Genomic DNA, 26,497 nt, shown 5'->3' on the forward strand with positions numbered 1-26,497 from the left:
ACATTATTATATAGGTAATAATTTAAAATAGAATGGTTATAGGACATAAAATTTCTAATGGGATGGATTGGGACGGGATTGGACGGGATGAGATGGGACTGGACGAGATTTAACATCCCGTAACAAAATTACTTTAACATTTTCAACAAACATGGGCTATGCTTGATTAGAATGGATGAATTGCAAAAAAATGTATATTTTCCAGGTATTGAAGATGTTGATCATGTTTATTTTTGGTATTGTTTGTGGTATTCTACATATACACTAAAATATTGACAACACCGTAAAAGAATGGCCAACTAATTTTTATGGAAAATACTAATATTATTCAATTGAAAATTTACGACCTAAAAGGGTTATTATTTAACTTAATATATGTTTACCACTGTTTTTTTAAGTAATTTAATTTACTAATTAAGTACATATACTTTAAGAAACAATAATTAAATTTTGAGAAAATCCAGTATATGTATGGTAGTAAGACAAAAAATAATATATATAAACTGAAACGGGTAACTCGAATAATGAAAAGCAATAAAATGAACATTTTTAAAAAAGGAACATAAATTTTAGATAAAAGTACGAAATAAAAAGATATAGGTAGATAAATTTAAGTGTCAAGCTTTCACTAATTTGGTTAAGGATTGACTATGCAACATGTAATTAACCACTTTGGAACGAGTACTTAGAAAATTTTGGTATATTTGAAAACAATTACACAGTTTTTGAAATTATATTTTCTGGATAATTTCAACTAACTAAAAAAATAATCAATGGAGAACTCTGGTATTCCGTCTAAATTTTTTACCCAATCTCTTGAAATAAATATTATCTAACGAGTAATTACTTAAAAGAGAAAAAACATAAGACAAAAGAAATTATGATGGAAAACAGGATGAGACGAGACAGGATGAAACGAGATAAAACTGGACACCAGGGATGTGTTGAGACGGGACGTGTATCCTGTTCCAAACTAAATACGTCTAAATTTAAATTTTATTAATTTACTTGAAAATAGTGCACATGTGTTATAACGCCCAGGTTAATATAATTCTTAGTCATTTTACAAATTTAAAATTTCCATTAAAATGTTTTGTCCCGTGCATTAGCACGGGTTACTAGAGAAATAGTGGATGTGCAATGGAAATGGGTAATTCGTATATTAGAATAATTGCACTTATTTTCTTAAAGAAATTCACTATGTGACATATAAAGAACTAATAAGAGATGGATATTTTGAAATTTTGGATATTTTTGAAAATATTCAAATGGAATTTATATATTTCGTGAAGTAATTCTCCACTTTGGAACGAGTAACTTCAAAATTTTAGTATTTTTTTAAAACAGTTAGATAGTTTGTTAAAATTGTAAATTTTTGGATAGTAAAAACTAACTAAATAAAAAAATTAAATATTCAAGAAGAATATGGATATCCCATCTAAATTTTTTACCCAATCTCTATTAAAAATATTGCCTACCAAGTAATTATGTAAAAGAGAACGATCATAATTGTGATATCCCGGTTTGCGGAGAGGTTTAAAAAAATTGATTTGGTCACCTATGTCACCAAAGTGCAGTTTTCTTTTCGGTCAAAGGTCCTAAAAGAACTTTAGAGTTAAGCATGTTTGAGCTGCGGATGGGTGACCATCCGGAAAGTGATTGTCGGAACTGTGCGAGTAGAGACAAAACACATGGAAAGATCATGTGGTGATTTGTAGGGATGGTAAACAAATTTTTAAAGCCTCCTAAACGTAACAAATCGGCTGTCGGATATAGATGGGTCCACTGGCCGAGAATGGATGTGGGCCCACTAAGTGAGGTGGGCCTATGGATCAGGAATGGACATGGACATGGGTGAGTCCGCTAAGGTGATGATCAGAGCGTTACAATAAGACAAAAAATTATGATGGATATGAGAAGAGAGGAGATGGAACAGGACATGATAAAACGAGACAGGGACGTGTTTCCCGTTCCTCTAAGTTATATAGTATATACGTGTAATAATCCAATGTAAAACCAAACTTAAATTAGATATTTAAAATAATACAATTATATAAAAATATTTTGCCGTGCTATAGCACGGATTACTACCTAGTTAAGTTATTTTTATCAATAGCAAAACAAAACAGCACGTCAAAGTCGAACGTCAACACTTGCCTCTTTAGTTTGCCAACCCCACATACATATCATATACTATATTTATATATTGCACGAGAATTTTAGTACAAATTAAGTAGAAAAATAATATGACCCTCAAGGCCTCAACCAATGGAATCCTTACACAGTTTCACGTTTTACGTCCCGTAAAAACTATTACGGTCTCCTTTGACCAATTAAAAAAAAAATCGAGCCTGTTTATTAATATTTGCTGTGATAATGTATGTGACGATTCATTTTAAATGAAAGTTTGTGTTTACACTCAAATGAAAAATGACAAAACTCAATTCAATATAATGAACTCTTCGACGATTACTTTGAAGTTCATGGTTATGTAAAATGGAATTAGTATTGGCGTTAGGGGTATATAAGCCGTAATCATTACGAACCATGCATGACACATTGCCAAAATATTATTTGGTCCCATAGACATCTTTTGTAATTGGTCAAAAAGTCAAGACAAATTATGAAATTATCAGAAATACTTATTCACAAGACATGGATCGCACCGTTTCGTATATTCATGTTAAAAACATAACATGTATCCATTCGATCTTTATAGTTTATAAATAATTATACTAAATAAAAGTAGGAGCTATAAGCTTCTAAGGCTGTCCACCTAAGCTTTAAAACAACCAATAGGGATTCAACATGTCACTAATTAACATTTTTAGAAATTTGCAGAATTTTATATATTAAGAATTATTTTGAACAACCTATCAGGATTTGACATATCATTCATTAACATTTTCTAAATTTCCAGAATTTTTTAGACTAAGAAAAATTTAAAATTTATGGAAATAAAAAAACTATGTACAATATCCCACATTGGCTAGAAAACTTTTAGACAATGGTTTAAACCAGTATAAATAAGATTAATATGCTTCCAACAACGAATGAACAGGAAAGCTTGATTTATCAGGCGTCCAACTTTAGAAGTTTTATTCGGTTTGATCCTGTTTTTTATTTGATCAAACTAAAACTTTAAAAAGTTTCGAAAAAATATTATAATATTTAAATTTTTAAATATTATAAATATTGAAAATATTAAAAGCTCTTAGCTTTTAAAAAGTTTTTAAATATTATAATTTTAAAATTTTAATAGTTTAAAATATTATAAATATTGAAACTTTTTAAAAAGGTTCAAATATTATATTCGAACCTTTTAAAAGTTTAAAATATTTTAAATATTGAAACTTCTAAAATTTTTAGCTTTAAAAAGGTTTCAAAATATTATAATTTTATATTTTAAAAATTTCTTAACATTTAAAAGCTTTTTAAATAATTAAAATTTATAAATTGGGTGCTTGTGTTGACTATGCTGGTTTTCATGAATTGCACAATTTTTTTGAGAAAAAATAATTTTGGTCTTGGAGTTTGATGGGTTAACAAGTTGTGTGGTAGTCTAAAAAAAATGGTTTTTTCAGTGAAAGAATGTGAAAAAGTTGACGAAGAAGAACAAAAAGAAGAGTATAACAAAGAACTGGACGGTAAAAGTAACGATGACAATTACCATAAAATTTGACAATGAAAATGACAAGAAAGAATATGAAGAATAAGAAAACATTAAATAAAAAAAACACAAAAACATAGGTGATAGCGATCAATTAAATATGAAAAAGGAGATAAATTCATGATTATAAAACTGTTTCGTTTTTATGGTGGCCAAAGAAATGGTTAAGATATGTGAGGACACCAGTTTGATCCGCCTTGCCTTGATGTCGAGTTAGATTCATGATTTTTTAATCAGATTTAATTTTAAAACACAACTAATTTTATATTTTAAAAAATTGTGTATATGGAATTTAGTTTTTTCCTTAATAGTAATTTAAAGTTTTCTGTAATATAATATTTCATTACGGCCATCAATCATATATAATTTTTGTCAAAATATATCAATCATATTAAGGCTGTCCACCTAGGATTTAAAACATCCAATAGAAATTCAACATGTCACTAATTAACATTCTTTGAATTTTCCAGAATTTCCTATATTAATAATTATTTTAAACAACCAATCAGTATTTGACATGTCATTCATTAACATTTTTAAAATTTCCAGAATTTTTTAGAAAAAGGAAAATTTTAAATTTATGGAAATAAAAGAACTATATGTACAATATCCCACATCGGCTAGAAAAGTTTTAGACAATGGTTCAGAACCAGTATAAATAAGATTAATATGCTTCCAACAATGAATGAGTAGGAAAGCTTGATTTATCAGGCTTCGAAGTTTAAAAATTTTATTTGGTTTGATCCGGTTTTTTATTTGATCAAATTAAAACTTAAAAAAATTTCAAAAAAAAATATTATAATATTTTAAAATTTTAAAAGTTTAAATATGATAAATATTGAAACTTTTAAAAGTTCTTAAATAATATAATTTTAAAATTTTAATAGTTTAAAATATTATAAATATTGAAACTTTTTAAAAGGTTCAAATATTATATTTCGAACCTTTTAAAAGTTTAAAATATTATAAATATTGAAACTTCTAAAAGTCTTAGCTTTTAAAAGTTTTCAAAATATTATAATTTATAAATTTTAAAAAAATTTTAACATTTAAAAGGTTTTTCAAAAATTATAATTTATAAATTTCAAAAGTTTAAAATAAGATATAAATATTGAAACTAGAACAAGAAGAAGAGTATAACAAAGAACTGGACGGTAATAGTAACGATGACAATTACCATAAAATTTGACAATGAAAATGACAAGAAATAATATGAAGAATAAGAAAACATTAAATAAAAAACATGAAAACATAAGTGATAGCGATCAATTAAATATGAAAAAGAGATAAATTCATGATTATAAATTTGTTTCGTTTTTCTGGTGGCCGAAGAAATGGTTTAAGATATGTGAGGTCACCAGTTTGATCCGCCTCGCCTGGACGTCGAGTTAGATTCATGATTTTTTTTATCAGATTTGATTTTAAAACACAACTAATTTTTATATTTTTAAAAATTGTGTATATGAAATTTAATTTTTTCCTTAATAGTAATTTAAAGTTTTCTGTAAGATAACATTTCATTACCGTCATCAATCATATATAATTTTTATCAAAATATATCAGTGATAAAGGTTTTTTGTGTGGTAGTGGTAGTTAACAAGTTGTGTGGTAGTCTAAAAAAAGTTTTTTCAGTAAAAGAATGTGAAAAAGTTGACGAGGAAGAAGAAGAAGAAGAGTATAAAAAAGAACTGGATGGTAAAAGTAACGATGATAATTACCATAAAATTTGACAATGAAAATGACAAGAAAGAATATGAAGAATAAAAAAACATTAAATAAAAAACACGAAAACATAGGTGATAGCGATCAATTAAATATGAAAAAGGAGATAAAATCATGATTATAAAATTGTTTTTTTTTCTGGTGGTCAAAGAAATGGTTTAAGATATGTGAGGTCACCAGTTTGATCCGCTTCGCCTGGACGTCGAGTTAAATTCATGATTTCTTTATCAGATTTGATTTTAAAACATAACTGATATTTATATTTTTTAAAATTGTGTATATGAAATTTAATTTTCTCCTTAATAGTAATTTAAAGTTTTCTATAAGATAATATTTCATTACCGTCATCAATCATATATAATTTTTATCAAAATATATCAAATAAACCCATGCGTAGCATGGGTTCAAAACCTAGTTATAATAATACATACATTAATATACATACATATATTATAACAAACGTATCTGTACACATACACAACGATACGTAAATGGATAAGTAAATCTATGATGAAGAAACGAGAGAAGAAGAAGAAGAGAGACGAGAGACTTGGTTCATGAGGAAGAGCATGCGATCGTGATAGTCACGTGCCTGATCTAAAGACTCGACTTCCAACTCCGCTAGCTGCGAGCAGAGCCGCTCTTCCGCCTCCTCAGCCACCACCGTCCGCTGCCACAGCTGAATCATTTGCATCTTCATCTCCTCCACTTCTCTCTGGAGCTCCATGTTTCTCCTCCGTAGCGCCTCCATCTCTTCCGCTGACACGGTCACGTAGCTTCCTCTATTTGCCATTAGTTAATTTTAATTGTATAGTTTCTGTATGGTGGTCTTTTTTTTTACTTGTATCTTTGTAGAGTGTTAGGGTTTGATGATGTTCTTTAATAGGCGTTCTGTGTAGCTTTAGTATGTCTAGGTTCAATGTATCTCCTCTTTAAGTATTTTATTTGGGTCAATATATATGTTCTCCTTCTCCTTAACTTAATTAAAAGTTTAAAACTTATACATAGTCGTCATGGCTTCTGTATGTAACTATTATGGGAAATAATAAACATATAAGTCAAGTTTTGAAGACATACATGCACCTACCAGAAAATAATTTGTATGTTTTAAGATCTTCAAAAAAAGGATCTATTAGAATTTAAGGTCTAGGTTCCAATTCAAATATTAATCAGATGTACAAAACTTATTACGAAAATTTCCAGCTTTTATCCATGTGGTTCATTAGTTTGAAAATTAACATACGTACGGTTAATTTATAAACATAATAGTATGCAATCAATTTCGTCCCGTGGTTTACAATTACACAAACACAAATTAATCTTGTCATAGAAAAAAAATAAAAATGTGTTGGCATGATCATCAGAGTCTGATGTATATGTGGACCTTCATCGATTACATTATTGAATAAGTAGGGCTTCGAGTGAGTCTAAAGCCAATCACTATAGTTTTCTAAATTTGTTTCAAATTATTTAAAGTTTATTAATTTGAAAAGAAAACCCTCTTAATTTTATGTTACTTGGTATATAGCTTGTTATGATCGAAAAACGGTGATGGTCTCAAAACCAATATACCGTATACCAACATCTACACAACCACTATTAAACGGAAAAATTTTGTACCGTATCTATTTTGCACAAAAAAAAGATAATGGATGGATGCATATATGTGACATTATCCTTTGTTACATATTTATACAACAACAATATTAGCACAAAATACAAAACTATATAGCAAAATATAATCGAATTTCTATTTAATAAAACAACATAACACTTAAGAAAGTTCAATTTGAAAAACACCATTATGCTAAGAAATATATTTCAATCTATGAAATAAAATATTTAAATACCCTAAAATGTTTTAAATATTTAAATTTGATACGAATTATCCAGAAATGTCATAAAATAACAGTTAGCAGACCTGGTGCGTATACTTCACCGTCTTCTACCAGATAAGCGCGTAAGACTCAGGCTGTAAACATTAAAGAGTTAATCGACTCAGTAATTAAGTGGATAAGAGAAGGGTAAAATCATAACTTTTCAAGTGAAGAGAATAAAAGACGTGGCTACTCCTCATTGGTTGCGTTCACGAAAGTCGAATTTAATTATATTAATAATCTAATTTCCACAGTATATTCTAAAAAAATATCGTATATGTGTTTTCTTCTACCTCTGAAACACTTTTTAATATTTTGTATATTTGTTCATTCATCATTCATCATTCATCATTCATCATTCATCATCATCTGCGTGTAAAACACATTCACGGCATCGTTGGTTGACGTCTCAGATCTTTCTAATAAATCTTCCTCACGGTAACCCTAACTATTCGAATCTGCTCTTCACTTTCTTCATCTGTGTTTTTGTTTCCCTTCAGTTTCTGCTACACATTCTCCTGAAAGCTTTTGTTATTCTAGATCCTTCTCCCAAAAAAAAAAAAAACGATTCCGTGATCTCCAATCTCGTAGATCACTTGTAGATTTGGAAAAATTTGTTAGGGATTTGGTTTTGATTATTTTTAGAAATTTCTGGTAGTGGAAGAATGGATTTCCCAGAGAATTTGCCATCGGAGGATGTAGGGAGATTAGAGCAGATAGTATCTCATTTCTTCCCAAAGGCATTACACATAGTTCTCAATTCTAGGATCCCTTCGTTGCAATCTCGTGGTCGTACTCGTGAGCGTTGTTTATCATCATCATCAGGAGCAGGTCTTAATAATAACAACGTTAGGAAAAGTGATAAATGGTTCAATCTTGTTATGGGAGATCGTCCCGCTGCGTTAGAGAAGTTGCATTCTTGGCATAGGAATATCTTGGATTCTATGATTATTGATATCATACTCGTTCATCCCACCACCACCATTCCCACTCATGATGATGATCATCATCATCATGATGTTAGATCAGCTGAGACTGTGATTGAGAGGTGGGTTGTTCAGTATGAGAATCCTTTGATTATGTCTCCTCAGAGTTCTGAGTCTGTGACTCGTTATCAGAAGGTTTACAAGAAGTCTATCATTATGTTGCGGTCTCTTTATGCTCAGACTCGTCTTCTCCCTGCTTATCGTGTCTCTAGGCAGCTTAGTTCGTCTCTTGCCTCTTCTGGTTATGATCTTGTTTACAAGGTTTCGTCTTTCAGTGATATACTCTCTGGTCCTGTGACTGAGACTATGAAAGAGTTTCGCTTTGCACCTGTTGATGTGCCTCCTGGTCGGCTTTGTGCCTCTGTTACTTACCGTTCTGACTTATCTGATTTCAATCTTGATACTCACATCACATTGCCTCCAAGAATTATAACCGATTATGTTGGAAGTCCTGCTACAGATCCTATGAGGTTTTTCCCGTCTCCAGGGAAAAGTATTGAAGGCACATCTTTTATTGGTAGAGCTGGTCGTCCTCCTTTGACTGGTTCTTCTGCTGAACGTCCACATAGCTGGACCAGCGGCTTTCACAGACCTCCAGCTCAATTCCCAACACCAAACCAGTCTTTTTCCCCTGCTCATTCACATCAATTTTCACCTGGTTTACACGATTTCCACTGGTCACGTACAGATGGTTTTGGTGGTGACAGTCACCAGCTCTCACCTCCTTTTTCGCCATCGGGTTCTCCCTCTACTCCAAGATACATTTCAGGGAGTAACAGTCCACGGATTAATGTGAGACCAGGGACTGCTCCAGTGACCATTCCTTCTTCAGCCACTTTCAACAGATACGTTTCATCTAACTTCTCTGAGCCAAGTAGGAATCCACTCCCTCCCTTTTCCCCCAAAAGCACAAGGCGCTCCCCTTCATCGCAGGACTCTTTGCCTGGGATTGCCTTGTACAGGAGTTCGAGAAGCGGAGAGTCTCCTTCTGGATTAATGAACCAGTACCCTGCCCAGAAGGTTATGCCTCTCTCTTTTTGTGTTTCTTTTTTAATAGAAGAACCTGATCAAAATGTTTTGCATTGCCTTGTCTGATATGTTTTTTAATCTACTCTTCAGCTGTCAAAGGACAGCAAATACGATTCAGGACGCTTCTCTGGGCTTCTGTCTTCAAGTGGCTCACCAAGATTCGGGTTTTCTAGGAGCCCTAGTAGATTATCGTCCCAAGACGACTTGGATGACCCTGACTGTTCATGCCCTTTTGATTTCGATGATGTTGACGAGTCAGGACTTCAGTACAGGTAGTTGGCTTAACTTAAATCATTCAAAGGAAGTCTTGTATACTTGGATTAGTTTTCTGAAATCATTAAGATGTCATCACGAAAACACTCATATGTTAGCTGTTTAGTATAATGTGAAATTGGTTGACATTGACAAATCTGTACCTGGCCTTTCTTTTACTGTCGTCTCTTTATCAATTTTTGTCTGTCAATTTCACTTATTCTTGGGATTATTAGTCTTTGGTAGTATATGATGACATAGATTTTGCAAATTTCTCGGTGCAGCCAAAGTCTTGACCGGAGGAAAGCTTCAAGCTCTATATCACAGTCGCTACCTATAGGGAGAAAGTCATCACAGGACGCAGCGGTTGGTGTTCTGGTTCACATGCTGAAGACAGCACCGCCATTGCGACAAGACTCAAGCACTTACATGGCATCAATGTCTGGGGTCCAGAGAGAAGGTTCAGTATCAGTGTCAGTGTCAGGAACTGAATCTGAATTTTCGATGGCTCGAAGCACATCAGATGCACTAGAGGAGCTGAGAAACTACAAGCAGCTCAAAGACTTGCTTCTATCAAAATCCAAGAGTGGATCTGGAGCAACTCGTGTCCACTGAGCCATCCACTGAGCCAAACCAAACAGCGATCAAGATTATATCGGATGTATGTTTGTAAATATGGATTTGATGACGAATAACTTGACTCTGTTGTATATTGCCAAGGAGCAATCACGTTTTAATTTCTGTAAGAGAACTTGCCTTTGAATATGCACATAAAAATAAAACTTGAATCTTTTCACTGTAAAGTAGTGAGTGTTGTACAGTGTTTTTTTTTTTTGTTGCTGATTGATCAGAGAAATCCTTACTTTTCTCGTCAGTGACACCTGCTTAAGGGTGAAACATCAAATACCAAAAATGCTGTAAACCGAGCTCACCGGAGAATTACTCGTTTTGTGACATTGCAGAGTTCATCTATAATCTAGTGAACAAAAACACTAACTCCGGATTCATGAGTTTGGTTCATATATATACATATTAGGGCAAAAGGCCACTAGATTTTTGTTTTTTTGCTAAATCAAAAAGTCACTAGATGAGTAACACAAACAGTTACTCTTTAGCTCTAACGAGAGAGAGAGAGAGAGAGAGAGAGAGAGAGGAGTTTAAAACGCAATGCTCATTTAGCTAAAGTATACACCTAAAACACACACAAAGTCAGCTTCGAATAGCCATCCACAATAAGCCTTTGAATATACACAAATTCAGCTAGTGCAAGCTTTCTCCAAATCTTTGCGTTTGTTTTTTACACACAAAACAAAGCTCCAAAGCCTTGCTTGCCTTCACAAAAAACTGACCCAAAAAATGTCTCGTCTGTCTCCTGCACAACTACTGAGAAACACAAAAAACATAAGACACCGCAGATAGGAATAGATTATAGTTTCAATAAAGTAGCTTCTTATGAGTTATTTTACCTCTTCTAGATGGTCCAATGACTCTTTCTCACACATTCTGTTTTTACACTTTGATCTCAAAATACAATTCCTAACAGGCTTTAGAAGAGATATCCCCAGTCAATAGCGTCCCTCGAAACCCTTCTTCGATATCTTGACCTCCCGTTTTCTTATCACATAACTCATCTGTTGAAACATCAAGATGATAATTAGTTTTTCATGGACATCTCAGTAACCAGACAGCAAAATAATGGTAAATTTGGTTACCAGCAATATCGCGGTGTTCATGCATCTCAGTATCTCTCACCCAAAGCTTGTCACCAGGGAATATGTTCATGTCTGCAAGGGTTGCAGATTCCTGATCAATTACTTTTGTGCCTTTGTGAAGTTCCTGGTTTTCCTTCATCACCTGCATATATTATATAAACCCCGTTTTGTTGTGTATCTGCAAGTAATCTACTGAAACGAAAAAAAAACACTACGTCATAAAGAATCTTACCCCAAGTAATTCCCATATCATCATCTTTAATTGGTACACAGTCGTTGTTGCAGACACTTTCAGACTTGTCAGGTTTCCATAATTTGTTCTCCGAGATCGCTTTGAAGTACGCCGATCCACCTCAAAGCTGGTGTCAGATACCTCTAACATTGCTTTTGGAGCTTCCTTTCCACGCACAAGACAGACAAATACATCTCCCTCAGAGTAACTAAGTTTCTGCATCAACTCACAGCTTTCTCTGTCTCCTATGCATTCCTCACAAATCTAGCGAAAACAAAAGATCCTTTTAAATGTGAATCTATTCATGTAAGTCATACGATAAACAATGCGAATGCAACTGATCACAACTGCTTTTGTAAAAAACAGCATAACGTAACGCATCTAGACCAATGTGAAATGTTAAGCCAACATTGCCATTCAATAATATTTCACAAGCTCAAGATGTTGACAAAAACAAAAGGCTCGATATAAATATAACTGCTACATGTATTGGAACACAATAATGCAAATACCTCTGGGGATGCCCTTAGAATAAGCTGTCGAGCATCGATGTCCATATTCTCATCAGGAGAAGAATGCTTCTCAAGATCAATGACGTTTGGGGATGAACTTTGCTCTGTATTGTCACCAACCTCAATAAGAGCAGATACTCCATCCTCCATGAGCCCTCCCCACTCCTCACAGAAATATTTCCAATCAAGCTCAGAGATGATTGTCAGCTTGTCAGTCTAGAAAGGAGGTGCAAGAATACTACGATTAGATCAAAGTCAGCATTCTCTATCTCAAGTCTCTGTTTGGGACTAAAAAAAGCCACAGAACACGAGAGAGGATGTAAACTGAATTGACAATCAAAATACAAATTTGTTGAATTGAGAACATGATTTCTTTTACTTCTCTCAGTGAAACAGCAATCACACCACAGAACCACGGAACCAAATCATCAGAACCAGTAACAAGGGTACATTCTCCCAAGCTCTAAAACCAGTCCCAAAACACTCAGACACCTCTCCACACTTGATTAACCTCTTATTTATACTAACTTTACTTCTACAGAAACAAGTTATTTATGTTCATGACAAGTGTTTGTTGAAGCCTCTCTGTGATTTTGGTGAACACATATCAGTTCCCCATTCCAATATTGGCTTACTGTTTCAAACGGTTTCAAAATAGATTGGGAATCATCTCACGGTATATGATGCACTTACAGATGGATTTTTCTGAAAGAATGAGCCACGTTTGCAGATAAGTTCAGGGAGCCTTTCAAGGAGGCGTGTGTGCTGAAACAAACAACCATAGGAACAAACCATTAGTTTTATGCTCAAAACTGGAAGTGCGAAGGTAATATAAGGCCTGCTGATATATGACAGCTTATATTTACCCGCGTTTACTAACACATATTAAAATAGTTGTATGAGAGGAAACAGAGAAAGCGGTCAGGGAAACCGATTTAGATTTAAGCTTTTCTGTTCATATAGAGCTTAACCCCACTATATTCAACTGCCAGAAAATTGGAAACCTACTCACTGCCGAGAAATGGATCTTACCTTCTTACATTTGAGAGTATTAATGACTCCATCAAGACGTTCAGGCTCAGGAGCTGACGAACTATTTTTTCCAGTCATGTTAATATAGATTCTCCATTGCACTAGCCACGGAGATGGTAACAAGAAATATCGGCATTGCGGCGTTAATGGTATACCCTTTCCCGTGGCTAACTTCTCGTGATTTTGGCGCTGCTTGATCTTTAATGTTCTGTTGCATCAGATAGAAGGTAAGAAAATACTTAAAAGAGTATCACGACCAACAAAAATAATAACTAATCATGGTTTACCTTAGTGAATCCTCGAAGCAGGCAGTCTCAGAAAGTTCCTCTGTGCAGTGATAACATTGGCTGGAGTCCAAATGGAAACAAGTACAATCCGCCGTATCTTCTGGCATCAATTTTAGAGCATCTTCCACGAGGAATGACCAGAAATTCTCTGGAACTAGAACTCTTTTGGCCCCTGGCGCTTGTTCTGGCATCAGCTTTCCATGATTGCACGTAATTGCATTTGTGGGCCCCGCATCTGCTTCAGTGGGAGCATCAAGGTTTTTCCTTTTTACCCATTGCTGCAACCTGGAAACATGCTATTACGCTTTAGAAGGAGCTAGATATTTTAAAACTTAGATTCAGTGTAGTAGGTTAGCGTTAGTCTCAATAGCATCTATTAACGAACAAGCTAACTGCGGAAACACCCCACAAAATAATAGTAATTAAGTGGTACATAAATTAAAGGGCCATCTGCATATACATCAAGCTGTCAATACGCACAAGGAAGCAAAATGGTATTATCAGAAACCTATAACTTACAGGACACTGGGATACATACCATGCTTTAGAGATATAATACATTCCGTCCTCACACTTTCCCGAAAGACAATCACTTGCTATGCTTTTCATGAATGTTCTTCGATCCCTATAACTGTCAGACGAGACAACCATGCGAGCACCATCCATAAGGCAGTCCCTGCAGTAATCCCCTTTCCCTAACTTTGGTCCACCATTGAACTAAACGTAATAGAAGATGATCGCATCAGAAAAGTGTTGAGATAAGAGTGTCGAAAAATCCAGCAAAGAGTTCTTGCACATGATACTTGAACAGAAATCTGTCCACTGGAATCTAGATACTATGAAATTGTCTAAAAAATGGTTAACGATGGCTGCTATGCAAAAAAATTAAAAACAAGAAAATTTCTGTCCTGAAAAAAGGTATGAAACTAACCCATGAGTCACACAAAGTTTATTATTGCATACCTTTGATTCTAACTTGGCCCATGCAAGTTCAGATATTCGCTTCATGCAGTTCACTTTTGAGGCAAGAACTTTCCCATGGGAACACAGTAAAGGGGTGTTGTCCAAAGCGCTACATCATACAAGAACAAATATAATCAAGAATAATTAAAGGTGTGGATGTGATCTGATTTGCTAAATAGAAAATCAGATAAACCAGTTACCATTACCAGTTAGCTAACTTATTTGGTGTGGGGTACAAAAGTCGCTATCATATTCTAATAAATCTTAGATGATGCAGCTGAACGATGTAATATTTGTTGTAGACATAAATGCATCGTCTGTTGAAAGCAGTGCCATGGCACATGCATGTAGAGAATAACAACAAATACATGTACGAGAAAGCTTTACTTACGGAGGCAAAGTGGTATCAGCCCATAGACGAAGCCAATCTGTGGAGATCCAAAAATATTGTTCTTCAAGTGACTGAACAGCAGCTTCTGAAAGTATTGTCCGTACTTCTTGCCTTCTTTCAGTCAAAGCATTCAATTCTTTTTCTTTTCTTAAAGTAAACTGCTTGCAACTCTCAAGGAATACTGCATTCATGGTATTGATCCATTCATAAAGATGTAACGGAAGACCTTCAAGCTGTTGAACACTACCAACTTCTCCTTTACTTATGTCAATAGGATTTTCCCTTTGTCCTCCCTGATTTTCCTGTTTACCGCTTCTTAAACTATACATCAGCATATAAGCATCACTGGATGAGAAAACCTCTGACTGAATGAGATCTGTGGTATTCCCACTACTAGTCCCACCATTACTCTCGGGTTGTGGAGTGGAAGAAGAAGCTTCATTGAATGGACGCTTACCCAGTTCTGACACATGTTCATCATCAAATTCCCACCACAAGCCAGTCTTTTCATCTTTTATGTGTGCAACATAATGTCCGCTGTTCACAGCGCTTCCTTTGTGGATTAACACAGCAGAGAGATCGTATATCAACTCATTTTGCAAAGACTCTGTCAATCTCGATTCCATATCCAGCACTTGAGGAAAGGAAAATGAGGAAGTAATTTTCTTCTTAGCTGTTGTCTGTTGAGATGATCAAGCCAAAGAAAATGAGAAGTTTAGTAAGTAAAATGATGATTAGAGACAAGCATAAAAACATGCAAGCCTGTATCAAGAGAAGGAAAATGTATGAGAATTGACCATGAGTAAAATTTCGATAACTCAGTCAGCCAACGATAACATACAAGAAAATCACCTCAGCACTTGTAACACACAAAGACATACAAGATGTAAAGATGCTTCTCGTTGATAAAAAGTATGCAGGAATATGATTTTAATGCAAATCACAAGAATTGACTAGTAAGTAAACAGGTGCAGATAATTTTCTCTTCAAAATTGATTCATGAACCAAGGCATATTAAGATCGAGGAAACCACCTTAGGAAGGAAAACACATCGTTTAAGCTGAAAAGTGATAACTGGAGGTAGTGTCCGCAGCTTAATGCAGCGTGTGGCATCTACTCTAGCATTGCAGCTTCCACAAAAATATTGATTATCGCCATTGAGGTGCTCCAAGCTAAGGTAATCATTCAAACTAGCATCCAAAGTTTTGAGGCCTTTAATATTTAACTCAAGGGCATAAAAATCTTCCACTTTTGACGAAGCTTCGGAATCCCTTCCACATTTTGAGCACCTGCATGACAAAAAACAACAAATGACAATGACACCAGAAAAAATCACATATGATTCATCACATTTGCACTTACATAACTCAGATGAAGATACTAATTTGCCTTAAAACCATATAAATCTTCTTAAATATATATATAAAAAAAAAAAAGCTCAATCTTACGTGGTCACATGCGAGACACTACCGCGGAAGAGATCTTGAACTATTGTTTGGGCCTTGAAAACTCCAGAATGGCAAAAGCAACGCTCAAGCAAAGAAAGAAGCAATGTCAAGAACTCATGGGTGTCCTGTTGAACCCCATTATCCAACTCCAACGTCTTCACAAAAGCATCTGAATCAACAAAAGACTTTTTGCTAGCATGCAATTGCGCAAAAAGCCGAGCAATCTGATCCAAGACTGGATACTGCTTCAAGACATCAACCTCAACAGAAAAAACACCTTCCCGAAAAGCAGTATTCATGTAGAGACACTGAAGTATACTGTTGGCATAACAAGTAGCACCCAAATTGGTCAGACCAGCCGGGGTAGAGTCAGAATCACGGAGATCAAAAGTCGGATCTGGACCAAGAGACTGAACGATTTCAGACGTTTTCTGCCACAAACCCGATTTCCTGCTTCCATTAACCGGTGGAACCAGCCCACAGAAGCAGTTGGGATTGTCACGAGTGTTAACACGACAACCTTGACAAACTGGCTTCCATATCATGAAAAGTTGGTTAATGTCATCATCAGTCACATCATTTGCCTCGTGAATTTTCCTGTACCAAAAAAAAAAACCCATCTTTTTGTTAGGAAAAATGCAAGCTTTACGAAAAAGGCTTAATGTTGAAGAAGGTGTGGTGGTTGTGTTATATAATTGTACCGGAGAATCTGAGAAGAAGGATCAACAGCGTCTGATGGTCTTTGTCTTTTGTTTTTGTTTCGGGTGTTAGGTCTACTCATTGTATCACCACCCAGTAACAATCGAAAACCCTAGAAATACGAAAAACACAGCAAACATTTGTTAAAACAACACCATTCGATTTCCGATTCAACGAGAATTTCGAAACAAGAACAAAGAAATTCATCTCGGCGTTTCAAGAAAATTGAAAAAACCCTAAATCAAAAAATGCCAACTCCAGGAGATGAGAATCGCATCTAGGGTTAAAACGATTCAGGTCGAAACCCAGATCGAGACAGGAACAGTGATTATAAAATCACCCAAGAAATTACAACAACAACGAAAGAGAGAGAGAGAGAGAGAGAGAGAGAGCGAGCGAAGAGAATAGTTACCTGAGAATTCTACGAGTTGATTAGCAAAGCAGAGAGCTTCTCACCACCAGAGCTCAAGCTTCTCCGTCTTCTTCAACTCCTTCGTCTTCTCCCTCAGCGAATTCTATTTTTTTTTTCCTCTTTAATTCTATTTCACTTTTTTTTTTTTTTTCTTTTTTTTTTTGGTTCCCCCCAGTTGTGTTTCTCTCGTCCCGCGCTCTCTTATTTCAGATTACAGAAAACATGTTAATGAAAAAAAGCTAAAAATCATCAATTAACTAAGATTTACATTACAATTATAGTAGATTTTATATCCCCCATATACATGAGATTTCATACCATAAACACTATCAAGCTAAACTTAGATATGTGCATTTAATGTCCTAATATCTCTAAATTGACCTAAATTAACCAGAACGAGCCAGGTGTTGTGTGAGAGATTTGGCTCATCCAAATCTGTGACACCCTTTTGACCAACAACATGTAAACCTTAATCAACGTCTCAGTGATCGAACATTTGACCAACAACATGTAACCCTTAATTAACGTCTTGCAAGCAAAAAAAAAAAAAACAAAGATTCTGTTTGTGAACAAACCCATTAAAACCACAACAAACATTTTTAAGAAACTTTAAAGACATATTAGATGAAACAGAATCATCAAGCTCTATCACCATAGGAGGATCTCTTGCTGCCACTTGATCTGCCATCATCATAACGACTTCGACCCCTGTTCGAGTATTCACGCTCTCTGCTTACTCTATCATCATCTTCAACTTCCTTCGCACGCCTTCCATCACCTCTAAACCTGTCCTCCTTATCACCTCTGTACCTATCTCTGCCACGCTTATACTCTTCCTCATCCTCCTCACGTCTCTGTCTGTATCTACCCCTGTCATCATCGCCTTTATCGCTGTCTTCTTCCTCGATGGCTCGACCTCTATACCTATCGTCCTTTTCATTTGTTCCATGTCTTTTTACAGCATCATCACTTCTATACCTGCCCCTCCCATTGTTATTGTAGTCATCATCCTCCTCTCTTATGTGTCTCCTTCCTCGTTGGTAACTTTCATCTTTTAACTTCCTCCTGTTTTCATACTCAGCCTCACTGTCATCAGAGTCTTTAGCAACTTTCTTGCCACGCGAATCACTTATGGACTCGTCTTTGCCATGCTTTGACACAGCCTCTTCCTCATCTTTTTTCTGGCTCATTCCTGCACTGTAAGCTTCTACTTTACTGCGCAATTGTCTCTTGTTCTCATACTCAGTCTCACTGTCATCAGAGTCTCTTGCAGCTTTCTTGCCACCAGAACCATCTCTATACCTGTCTTTTGAACGATTGAACTCCATGTCTTCCTCATCTCTTTTCTGCTTCTGTCCTTCACGGTAAGCTTCTTCTTTCTTTCGCAGTGGTTGTTTATCATCCTCTGACTCAGGCTCACTAACATCAGAATCATGCCTCTTTCGTCCAGCTCTGCTTTGTTCATCAATTTTGTCCCTTACTTCTTTAGAACCAGATCGGTTGGAGGGTCGACTCTTTTTGTGAGACTTTCTAAGTTTCTTACTGTCATCACTCTCAACTTCTTCAGAATCAAAAGAAACACTTCTTTTGCTTCTACTGCGTTTCTTTGTAGCCTTCTTCCTTCTTCTCTTCTTTCCATCATCACTGTCAGAGTCAGACTCAGAATCAGAGCTGCTAGAGTCACTTTCACTATCACTTTCTTGTTTGCGACCCTTAGCCTTCTTCTTAGAGCGCCTTCTCCGGTCACGTCCATGTTCATCAGACTCATCTGATGAATCACCATGTCTTCTCTTCTTGCTCTCCTTTTTCTTGTGACGCTTCACTTCAACCATCTCATCATCACCCCGTTGCTTCTTGCTTTCCTTAACCTTACCACCATCCTTCTCATCTAAATCCTCATCAAGCTTCTTCCTCCCACTATCTCGGTCCAAAAACGAATGTTCCCGCCTCTCTTTCAATCTACCTTCATAAGCCTCAGGTGCTGGCTCATCATCAATAATACCCTCTTCAGCCACCTGTTGCTGATCAGGCAAACCCAACGCAGCTCGAAAAGCTTCCATCTGCTTCTCTTTCCTCGCAGCAACCTGATGAGTTTGAGTATCAGATATCTTCGAGTCACCAGTCCCATCACTCTCTTCATTAGAAGCAGCAGCAGCAGCTTCAAGATTCAACCTAGCTTCCTCAAGCTTCTGAGCAATCTCAGCATCAGAATAACCCTGATCAGCAAGCTTATCCTCAAGAATAGCAAGCTTAAGATGAATCTGACGCTTACGGTCATGCTCAAGTATAGCTTTATTGGGTTTCTTACATAAACCAGCAGTACCTTGGTCATCCTCAAACCCTTTACCACCAGGCTTACCACCAGTCCTAGGCCTCACAAAGAACTTGTTCGTCTGAACATAACCATTAGTTCCTGATCCTCTTGCGGTCTGTAACCCTATTCCGTTGTACATCTTCGAATTCTAAAATCAAACCACCTTTACGAACCCTAAAACGAAAAAAAAACGCGAAGAGATTTGGGTTTCAGATTCAAATCGAAAGATCTAACCCTAAACGAATCCAATCACAGCATAAAACAAACAGAAACTAAGAGAAACAGATCTTACCAGTGTTGTGTATGAGAGAAGATGAGAATCGTTCGCCGATTTGTGCTCCCAGGGACACAGAGGAAGACGACGATGAAGAATTGAAGATAGAAAGAGAGACACTCTCAGATCAAAACGGACGGAGAGGTTTAACTATTTCTCTACCCAAATATGGGCTTAGGTTTTATATGGGCCTAGGCCCGATGCGGTTTTATAGCTTTTAATTTGGTGTTTTTTAGTAGCTATTTAATTTTATTTCTAGTCTATAGAACTGGAGAGATTGATTACTGATAATACATAAACTTCCCAAAAACATGTATTGGCAACAAATTTTGTTCCTGATTTTGATTGTTTTGGAGGAAATTACCTAAAACACTTGCAGGATTTGATCAATTATTTCCATCACACAAGATTAAACATTGAAAATATATTACTAGAAGAAATCAAAATGTATTTCTTATAGCAACAACTAATCAAAGTAGACCAAACCTGAGAAGGGCAAGTTAAAAACCAAAAATGTTAATACTACTAGACCAAAAACCTCTACTCAGTCTGTCGAAGGAAAAAGAATTAAAATGTTTCAAACATTGTAATGAAACATATCAGGGATTTGAAAAGGAACGAGCTACTCTGTATCAAGTGCAAAGCAGAGGACTCCACGGCACCTGAAAGTCCAAAGACGAATCTTGTCTCCGGCTTTCAATCTGTTACCCTTGACAACGTCGTTCCAACCATGTCTCAAAGAGTAGTTCCAGGTTCCTTTTAGAGAGTCTTTCTTCTTCTTCATCACCCATATCTTAATACGTAAATCCCACTTTTCCGACCTTTGATTCACGAGAATCGTTTCGAGACCATTCCATATGGCTTGAGACTCTGCATGAGTCAAGAAGTCGTTTCTTATTAACTGCTGGAAAGGTATTAAGAGACGGCTCGCTCTTGGCTTGACGTCACTCGGGGTCAGAGGCTTCACATAGATCAGCCTGATCGGTCCTTCGGCTCCCTTCATCTCTCTCATCACCTCGAGAAGCCACTCTGGCGTCTCTCTCTCCTGCCGTGGAGAAGACGCAACCTTTGCTTTCTTGGATCTAATAACACTTTGTGGCACGGCACGCTTCTTGCGCTTTCTGTTCTCCGTATTCTCCGACTCAGCCGTGTCGAGGAGGAGCGATGATAAACAAGTAGAAAAGCTAGTGAGTTTTTCATGGTTTCGTATGTAACTCTTACCAAAAAAATGTATTCAGCGAAGACCTTGGTTTTTGTGGGAGATGATCCAAGAGGCTCTCCTCGCTATCTTCAGACACAGTCTTGGATCTTCCTACCATAGGGTTTTGCTTCGTCTTACTAGAATACTTCTTCAACAAATACGACCTTGTTTCTCTCGGCAAGACAATATTCTTTCTTTCTTCTTCTTCTTCTTCTTCTTCAGAGTCGGTCTTGCTGCATTTGGATTTTGCTTTCTCTGCAAGAAAACGACGTTCATCTTCTTCATATGATATACGTGTCAGTTCCTCCAAATGATAGAAAAGCGACGACTTTGTTTCACTCAGAATCACTTTCTTCTTTAACTTCTTCACCAAAGACGACGACCTTGTTTCTCTCCGGCTTTCATCTTCATGCTCATTTGCTTTCTCTGCAAGACGACGACGTTCATTTGCGTCACATATTATACCCACTACAGCCACCAATTCATCGAAAGCCGCACTCATGATCTCCTTAATTCCCCGCAGAAGTACTGAAATAGAGAAAAAGAAACTGATCAGAGAAAGAGAAGAAATGATAATATACCTAATACCTCTCTTTGCCCTATGTTAAAACATTAGGGTTTTTGGTATATAATCTTTTTTTTGGTTTGAGTTTTGATCACGGTGATCAGTATAACTAGTTGTATCTCATTTCCAATTAAATTACATGGATGGATAAACTAGAGTTATAATTGATTAATCAGAGACGTTAATTAGTTGAATATTTACAGAAGATTCTTCTTTAACATTTAAAAGGATATGTACGAAGTATTGATATATAAAATGTTATTAATATAACAAATATTTACCTTAAATCTTTTTTTTGAAGATAAATAAATCATAGAAAATCTCATAGGATATATCTAAATAAACTTATAAGTCTAGTTTATTTTACATATTTAGATTTCATTTTTAAATAGGATAAATATACTAATGAGTCGAACTAATTTAAGTATCTAAATATCTAATTATATAATTTTCTTTACTCTATATCTTCCAACCTGATTTGTTGATAAGCTTATCATCGAGTAGTCCAATACAGTAATGATGGACTTATCATCTCATACTATAAAGAATATCGTATTTGGCTACACTTTCTCATGTTGGATCACTACGACGACTTTAACTCATTTCAATTTTAAAAAGTTCAACTAGAATTATGCCCTGTTTTAGAAATTGCTAGGCGCTAATCGGGCGGATGGGATGGACCTAACGCCTAGCGAGAAAATCGAAGATTAAACCGGGATTAATTGGGGACTAAGTTTTAGGGTTATTCTATTAAATTAATAATAAAATAAGATATATAGTATTAAATATATGTATAATTTTGTTTATGTGAAAAGGAAAATATCAAATAAAATATAAAACTATAGTATTATCTTTAAAATGACGGTAAACACATTAAAACGTAATTTTTTTTTAAAAAAAATATGATTTTAGTTAATACTTTGTACATTAGTTATTGTAAAACATCATAAATTTGTAATTTCAATGTCTAAATAATAAAAAAATATATATTTGATTTATATTTGGCTTCAAAAATAATTGGTATACACAAAATTAAGCGGGAAGTAATCGGATTGGATGGTATAATCGGATAATCGATGCTAGGCGGAGATTAGTCATTAATCGAGGTGGAGAGAATGGGCCTAGCGATTTTGCGGGACGTAATCAGTGCTAGATGGAGATTTTTAAAACAGGAGAATTATTTATGGATTTAAATATGAAAGAATTACTCAAATATTATCCAAAAGTTGGTTTATTACTCATATCTATACATCTTTTGAAAATTACTCAAATGTTTAGTGCCTTGGGATAATTACAATTTACCCCTTGGATTTTGTTTTTCGATTTTGAGTAAAAAAAATTAAAAAAATACACATCAGCAAATTAAAATACACATCATTTTCGATTTTCCATGTCACTAAACAGTTTTTTTTTTCAGAATCTAACACTTGAATTTTTCTAGTTTATGTCTAAGGGAAATCAAACAGTTTCCACAGTTCATAACCCAAAAACAAAAAAAACTCTCTCTCTCCTCGTCTCTCTCGCCGAAACCCTAGTTCCCATTCTCCATCGTCGTTGCCCAAAGCCACCGCCGACGATCTTATAAAAGACATGCGTTTCTTTTTTAAGCTTTTTCTTTGTGGCATTGTTTCCCCAAATGTTGTGAGTTTTGAGAGTCTGTGAAAAACAAGAAAAATTGAGTCTTTTTTGTTTGTTTCTTTAGATTCTTTTCTAACATGCGGATGTTTCAGCCGTTAAAGAGAGAAGGGTTAATTGGATTTGAAAGTGGTGGTGATGGGCAAGTCTTAGATCTGGATACTGCTGTGAAAGATGGAGTTCTCGGTGGTGTTAATGGTGGTGGTGGTGTTGTTGATGAGAAATTGGATATGAAGACCATGTTAAAGGAGCTAGATTTACAAGATATACCTTCTGTTTTCATTTGTCTCATCTCCTTAGAGCCGATGCAAGATCCTGTGACCTTGTGTACTGGTCAAACCTACGAAAGGTCCAACATTCACAAATGGTTCAACCTAGGTCACTTGACTTGTCCCACTACAATGCAGGAGCTTTGGGATGATACGGTTACTCCTAACAAAACTCTTCACCATCTCATCTACACTTGGTTCTCTCAGAAGTATGTGTTGATGAAGAAACGCTCCGAGGATGTTCAAGGACGAGCTATTGAGGTTTTGGGGGCTTTGAAGAAAGCTAAAGGTCAAGCTAGTGTTCATGCGTTGAGTGAGTTTAAGCAGATTGGGGTTGATACTGGATTTATAGATTTATAGATGTTCGCTTTGTACTGGATTCTGTTCAGGTAAAATTGAAGCCGTTGAGAGGCTGAGCAAGGTTGAAGATGAAAATTCTCTTATCTGGTGGCCACCGGAGCCGATACTGGAGCTTGCTCGTCTCGTTGTTGATTCCGGTGGTGATCCCGGTCAATCCAGCGAGTTCTCGATCCCAAAATGATCTTGGTTTGTTTTTTGTTCGTTAGATTGTGGATATTGCTGAATTGAATTGGTTTAATTAAACTCGGTTTACGTGTTGTAGGTTCCTGATGTTGAACGATAAAAAAAAAAAAGGGTATGTTGGCATTTTAGTACATTTTGGAAACTTAATTAGTGTTTTAGGACAAACACTATTTATAATTGGCAAAATAGGTGAGAGAGTGTTTGTGTGTGAGTGTGTGTGAGATAGAAGAGTTATGTAGGACCCATTTGTGAGATTGAAAAATTAGGATAATTATTTAAATAGTTGTTAATATAATCTTTTTTTGGAAAACTTTTCAGATACAAAAAAAAATTTATATTTTTTTCTTTATAATTTGATATGCATTTTGTTTAATAATTTTTAAATATATTCTATATATCTTTTTTACCGTACACTTTATTAAGTGTACGGATGTTTGTACACATTATTAAGTGTACGGACTGTACACATTATTAAATGTACGGATATCTGTATATCTTATTCAGTGTACAGATGTCTCTATACATTATTAAGTGTATAGATGTAATGTTTACACTTAGTAATGTGTAGAAACATGTGTACACTTAATAAGGTGTGCAGATATCTATACATTTAATAAGGTGTACATACATCCGTACACTAAATTATGTGTACTGATACAAAATTTGTAAAAAAATATTAACATTATCAAATAAAATCATCAAACAAAATACATATCAATTATAAAGAAAAAAATATAGATTTTTATATATTTGAATTTTTGTTTTTTTAAAAAACATATTACCAAAATATTTGAATAAATATATTTTTCTCTCATTTCTCTTTCTCTCTCACAATTCTATCTCACAAACATTCTATCTCACAAGTGGGATCCTGACTATTTTTCTAATTATAAATAGTACATGTACTACTTTTCAAATTATGTTTTGAAAACGTACTAAAATGCCTAATATCCCAAAAAAAAAATGTTAGCTCACAAGAACTCCATATGGTTATCATTTTATAGCAGAGGTTAAAAGCTATTTTTTAAATCATTATTGGTGTTTTTATAATCTCATGGTGTTATGATCTGATCTGCTGTTAAGTTTTTAGCTTCTTCATCCTCTGGTTTTTTAGAAGGTGCAGAGGGTGGCCGAGTATTAGTATTAGACCGAGTTGGAGTAGCTGATCTCGCTGAACCGTTAGACGATCTAGAGGTTGAAGCTTTGGTGGTCACAGGCCTTGTCGTAGAGGTGGTTGGAGTTATAGACCTTCTTGTCGGTGTGGAAGGTCTGCTCGCTGACCTTGAGCTACCAGAGGATGATGGTCGCCTGAGTCCAGCTACAGAAGAAGAGCTCGTTTGGGACTTATTATGGTTCACTGAGACGATCTCTTCACGGTTGAGTTAAATATTAAATAAATATATTTGTTATGGCTGAGTTATGTACTTCGTATGGTTGAGTTATGTATTTCGTACGGCTCAAAAAGTGTTGTTGGGAAAACCCAAATAATAATTGTATGTCTGCTCAGATCCACACGCGTAATAAATTTATAAAGTTAGTTTTTTCACAATTTATTATACAAAATAATTAAAAAATTGAACTCAAAATTCGAATTAAAAAAAAATTCCGACTAAGTGACTAAGTGATGGTTGAGTTATTGACTTACACCGTTGAGTTATGAAATATTTGTAAATTTATATTATTATAAATCTATATTTAAATGTATAATTGAAATATGAATATTACAATTATTATAACCAATAAAAAGTAATAATTATAGAGAAAGATTGATTTTTACACATTCTCACCATAATGTGTAAAACATTCAACACATGACGTTTAGGGGTTAGGGTTGGGGTTTAGGGTTTGAGATGTAGAGTTTAGATGAGTAATATTATATGTTTTTTGGTTTTGGTTCTAACGTGTTTGGTTTAAGGTGGTAATATGGATATACTAATATTATTACCATTGTTGAATATTTTTTCAAAAAATCAAAATTTTTTTTGGTTATTTCCGGTTATGGGTCGGTTAGATTAATATATAACCATAAATAACCCAAAATGTATTGTAATTAATTAGATTAGCCTAATATAACCGAAAGTAAGCCGAATATAACCGAAATTTACCAAACATACCAATTAAAAAATACCAAACTGGAAAAATTATTTTTTTCGGTTCGGTTCGGTTTGGTCGGTTATTTAGTCAATATAACTCAAAATTAATATATAGAATGAAAAAATGAATATTACAATCATTATAAGCAATAAAAAGTAATAATTATAGACAAAGATTGATTTTTACACAGTCTGATCAAAATATGTAAAACATTCAGAACATGACATTTAGGGGTCAGGGTTAGGGTTTGAGGTGTAGGGTTCATATTTCTAACATTATGGGTTTTAATATAACAATTTGGTTTTGGTTATATTGTGTTTGGTTTAAGGTGGTAATTTGGATATAATAATATAATAACTATTTGAAAATTTTTAAAAA

General features: G+C 34.9%; 4 protein-coding genes and 1 pseudogene across 5 annotated transcripts; 1 reads left to right on the forward strand and 4 right to left on the reverse strand.

The window, feature by feature from the left end:
* Positions 1 to 5,708: 5,708 nt before the first annotated feature.
* Positions 5,709 to 6,255, reverse strand: LOC147938817 (protein RESPONSE TO LOW SULFUR 1 pseudogene; annotated as a pseudogene).
* A 1,269-nt stretch (positions 6,256 to 7,524) lies between these two features.
* On the forward strand, positions 7,525 to 10,339 carry LOC104711476 (autophagy-related protein 13a). The gene is made up of 3 exons (XM_010428178.2): positions 7,525 to 9,275; positions 9,375 to 9,556; positions 9,821 to 10,339. Exons 1-3 carry the CDS (start codon positions 7,935 to 7,937, stop codon positions 10,149 to 10,151), a joined length of 1,854 nt encoding a protein of 617 aa, XP_010426480.1. The 5' UTR covers positions 7,525 to 7,934; the 3' UTR covers positions 10,152 to 10,339.
* Positions 10,340 to 10,482: 143 nt separating this feature from the next.
* Positions 10,483 to 17,576, reverse strand: LOC104711479 (ubiquitin carboxyl-terminal hydrolase 26). Of its 2 annotated transcripts, none has more exons than XM_087465964.1 (15): positions 17,225 to 17,576; positions 16,815 to 16,924; positions 16,114 to 16,710; positions 15,699 to 15,954; positions 14,666 to 15,345; positions 14,275 to 14,383; positions 13,850 to 14,028; positions 13,312 to 13,596; positions 13,025 to 13,232; positions 12,686 to 12,757; positions 11,993 to 12,208; positions 11,481 to 11,744; positions 11,249 to 11,390; positions 11,003 to 11,167; positions 10,483 to 10,919 (listed from the first exon to the last, which is right to left on the reverse strand). In XM_087465964.1, the coding sequence occupies exons 2-14, from the start codon at positions 16,892 to 16,894 to the stop codon at positions 11,073 to 11,075; spliced, it is 3,183 nt and encodes a 1,060-aa protein (XP_087322090.1). In that variant the 5' UTR covers positions 16,895 to 16,924; positions 17,225 to 17,576; the 3' UTR covers positions 10,483 to 10,919; positions 11,003 to 11,072. The 2 variants fall into 2 exon arrangements, with proteins under 2 accessions (XP_087322090.1, XP_010426481.1); XM_010428179.3 differs by having other exon boundaries at positions 10,483 to 10,916; positions 17,225 to 17,552.
* A 143-nt stretch (positions 17,577 to 17,719) lies between these two features.
* Positions 17,720 to 19,992, reverse strand: LOC104711480 (uncharacterized). The gene is made up of 2 exons (XM_010428180.3): positions 19,831 to 19,992; positions 17,720 to 19,712 (listed from the first exon to the last, which is right to left on the reverse strand). Exon 2 carries the CDS (start codon positions 19,675 to 19,677, stop codon positions 17,863 to 17,865), a length of 1,815 nt encoding a protein of 604 aa, XP_010426482.2. The 5' UTR covers positions 19,678 to 19,712; positions 19,831 to 19,992; the 3' UTR covers positions 17,720 to 17,862.
* Positions 19,993 to 20,394: 402 nt separating this feature from the next.
* LOC104715478 (putative B3 domain-containing protein At3g49610) lies at positions 20,395 to 21,515 on the reverse strand. Its single transcript, XM_087465771.1, is given in 2 exon segments — positions 20,395 to 21,043; positions 21,045 to 21,515. Coding segments are annotated over 2 exon segments (1,080 nt in total). The 3' UTR covers positions 20,395 to 20,434.
* Between the last annotated feature and the right edge of the window lie 4,982 nt (positions 21,516 to 26,497).

The sequence above is a fragment of the Camelina sativa genome, chromosome 9 (genome assembly GCF_030686135.1).
Source record: "Camelina sativa cultivar CO46 ecotype springtype chromosome 9, ASM3068613v1".
Classification (NCBI taxonomy): domain Eukaryota; kingdom Viridiplantae; phylum Streptophyta; class Magnoliopsida; order Brassicales; family Brassicaceae; genus Camelina; species Camelina sativa.